The sequence below is a fragment of the Lepidothrix coronata genome, unplaced genomic scaffold (genome assembly GCF_001604755.1).
Source record: "Lepidothrix coronata isolate B3197 unplaced genomic scaffold, Lepidothrix_coronata-1.0 Scaffold268, whole genome shotgun sequence".
Classification (NCBI taxonomy): domain Eukaryota; kingdom Metazoa; phylum Chordata; class Aves; order Passeriformes; family Pipridae; genus Lepidothrix; species Lepidothrix coronata.
In genome coordinates this window covers 711,080-713,267 of record NW_016690448.1, presented here as the reverse complement: position 1 = coordinate 713,267, position 2,188 = coordinate 711,080, and the positions used below count along the sequence as shown (strand labels likewise).

Sequence of the window (2,188 nt, the reverse complement as noted above, 5' to 3'; positions counted from 1 at the left end):
ATTTCTTCGTTTTACCTGAGTGGCTTGTCAGTTCCCTGAGGATTTTTTTTTCCCTCCCAAATTTCTGTGTGTTTTGCCTTTTTTGTTGTTGTTGTTGTTGTTGTTGTTTTTCCCATGCAGTAAATTGCAGCTCTTGGCACTGAGGCTGAAGCTCAGACTGCACCTGCTTGGGGGTGGAAATGCCAGAAGGAGGGAGGATTTCCTTTCTCTGTACCCACATAAACGCGTGCAAAGATGCACGTGGACACTTGTCTGCCCCATCCATCCATCCATCCATCCATCCATCCATCCATCCATCCATCCATCCATCCATCCATCCATCCATCCATCCGTGTCCCGACAGAGGCATGAGGTTGCTCGTGTACCCTGTGCTGAGCAACGAAAACCCTTCTGTTGTCTCCCCACCTCCTCGGCTGAGATGGAAACCCATCCCCATCACATCACCCGCAAATAAAAGTGACCTGCCCCTGCTTGTCCCTCCTGCTGTGTGAAACCCAAAAGCTCGTGGGGGGATCGGGGTGCACAGGGTGGTTTGTAGGGGCAGAGGGAAAGCAAAGCCAGGCTCACAGGCACCGGTGCCTCCTCCTCTCTGCCAGCGCCCAAATATCGCAAAATTTGAGAGAGACAGGGAAGGCGAAGGCAGGACCGGGTCCTGAACGGAGTTTACTTCCCATTCGGGCGGCCGAAGCAGGAACTGGTGCCCGTCCAACAGCGCGGTGAGTCACTTTGGTGTCAGGCTGGGGACACCTCCCGGCCGTGCCCGTCCCCCTCTCCCCCCGGAGGGTGCTGGGGACAGCCACCAGCGCCACTGTACGTTGCACAACCCCTGTACAGTAACACTGAGCAAACATTGACGGGCGACTTTGCACTTTGCATTCGCCACTCGCTTCCTTCTCCTCCTCCTTCTCCTCCTCCTCCTCCTCCTCCTCCTCCCGAGACGCGAATGCGGAGCCCAAGATGAAGGTCGAGTTCGCGCCGCGCTCGGTGCCGCTGCAGAGGAGGCTCCAGACGGCAGCCGTGGCTCAGTGGGTCTTCAGCTTCCTGGGGCTGGGTAAGACACGTCTCCCTTTCCTTCTCTGAGGAGCCTTCCGCAGAATCCCAGAGCGGTTTGGGTTGGAAGCGACACGAAAGATCCTCCAGTGCCACCCACGGGCAGGGACACCTTCCACTAGCCCGGGTTGCTCCAAGCCCCTTCCAGCCTGGCCTTGGACACTTCCAGGGATGGGGCAGCCACAGCTTCTCTGGGCAACCCGTGCCAGTGTTTTTGGCTTCTTCTCACCCCCTGCTCAGTGCACGGTGGCACCAGGGTGGGTGGCTGCCTGCCCGTGCAGGGGAATATCCACAGCTCTTACGGAGCATCCAAACCTGAGCGGGTTTTCAGCTCCTCCTGCTCTTTAGGTTTAGTGTTTTCCCTGTCTGAGGTGCTGCCCCGCTCGGCGTTAAGTGTGGGAAGCAGCATTCCCGTGCTTGAGGAGGGGAAGAGCCCCGGGGACTCGCCTTTGCAGCCCTGGGAACAGACACTTCACTCCATACAGGCGCCCCTGCACACCCCTAAAGGAAGTTTTTCCAAGATACCCCAAGCAGGTTTAGGGAAGAGACACATTAGCAAACTGAGACCCGGGCGAACTCGGTGCCGTGCGGAGGGCATCGGGTGCTGATGGAAGCGGCACGCGGGCAGGTCTGGATGGGATGCACTGGGAAATAAAGAGATGGGAGAACCAGAGGCAGGTTAGCAGAGAGGGCAAACTCGGGGCCATTTACGGCCCATCAGGAGCCAAGCTGGAAGGTGACATCCCGGAATTTCCGATTGTTAGGGAAATAGAGATGGGACCATCAGGGGCAGGTTATCAGGGAGTGCAAACTGTCTGGGGCCATTTACAGCCCTGCGGGAGCCAGGCTGGAAGGTGACATCCCAGAGCTCCCCACTGTTATGCCAACTGGGAATCTGGGATAAGATCTGTGTAAAGCTCCTCCTTTGCTGTGGGAGGGCAGTTGTTGACCAGTCCCAGCTCTGCAGTTCCCTCTCTGTCCCGGCACCCCCATTTCCCTCCGTGGTGCCGGGATGGGATGGGATGGGATGGGATGGGATGGGATGGGATGGGATGGGATGGGATGGGATGGGATGGGATGGGATGAGATGGGATGGGATGGAGCAGAGATGTGGCCGCAGTGTTAACAAGGGATACAA

At 57.6% G+C, this 2,188-nt stretch overlaps 1 protein-coding gene across 1 annotated transcript in view; it reads left to right on the top strand.

Annotated features, from left to right (window-relative positions):
- The first annotated feature begins 770 nt into the window (after positions 1–770).
- The window catches only part of MOGAT2 (monoacylglycerol O-acyltransferase 2), a 13,427-nt gene continuing 12,009 nt past the window's right edge, over positions 771–2,188 (top strand). The window contains exon 1 of the mRNA XM_017835986.1: positions 771–1,051. Within this exon, the coding sequence (XP_017691475.1) occupies positions 958–1,051 (94 nt within the window). The 5' untranslated portion in view covers positions 771–957. The remainder of the gene's footprint in view (positions 1,052–2,188) is intronic.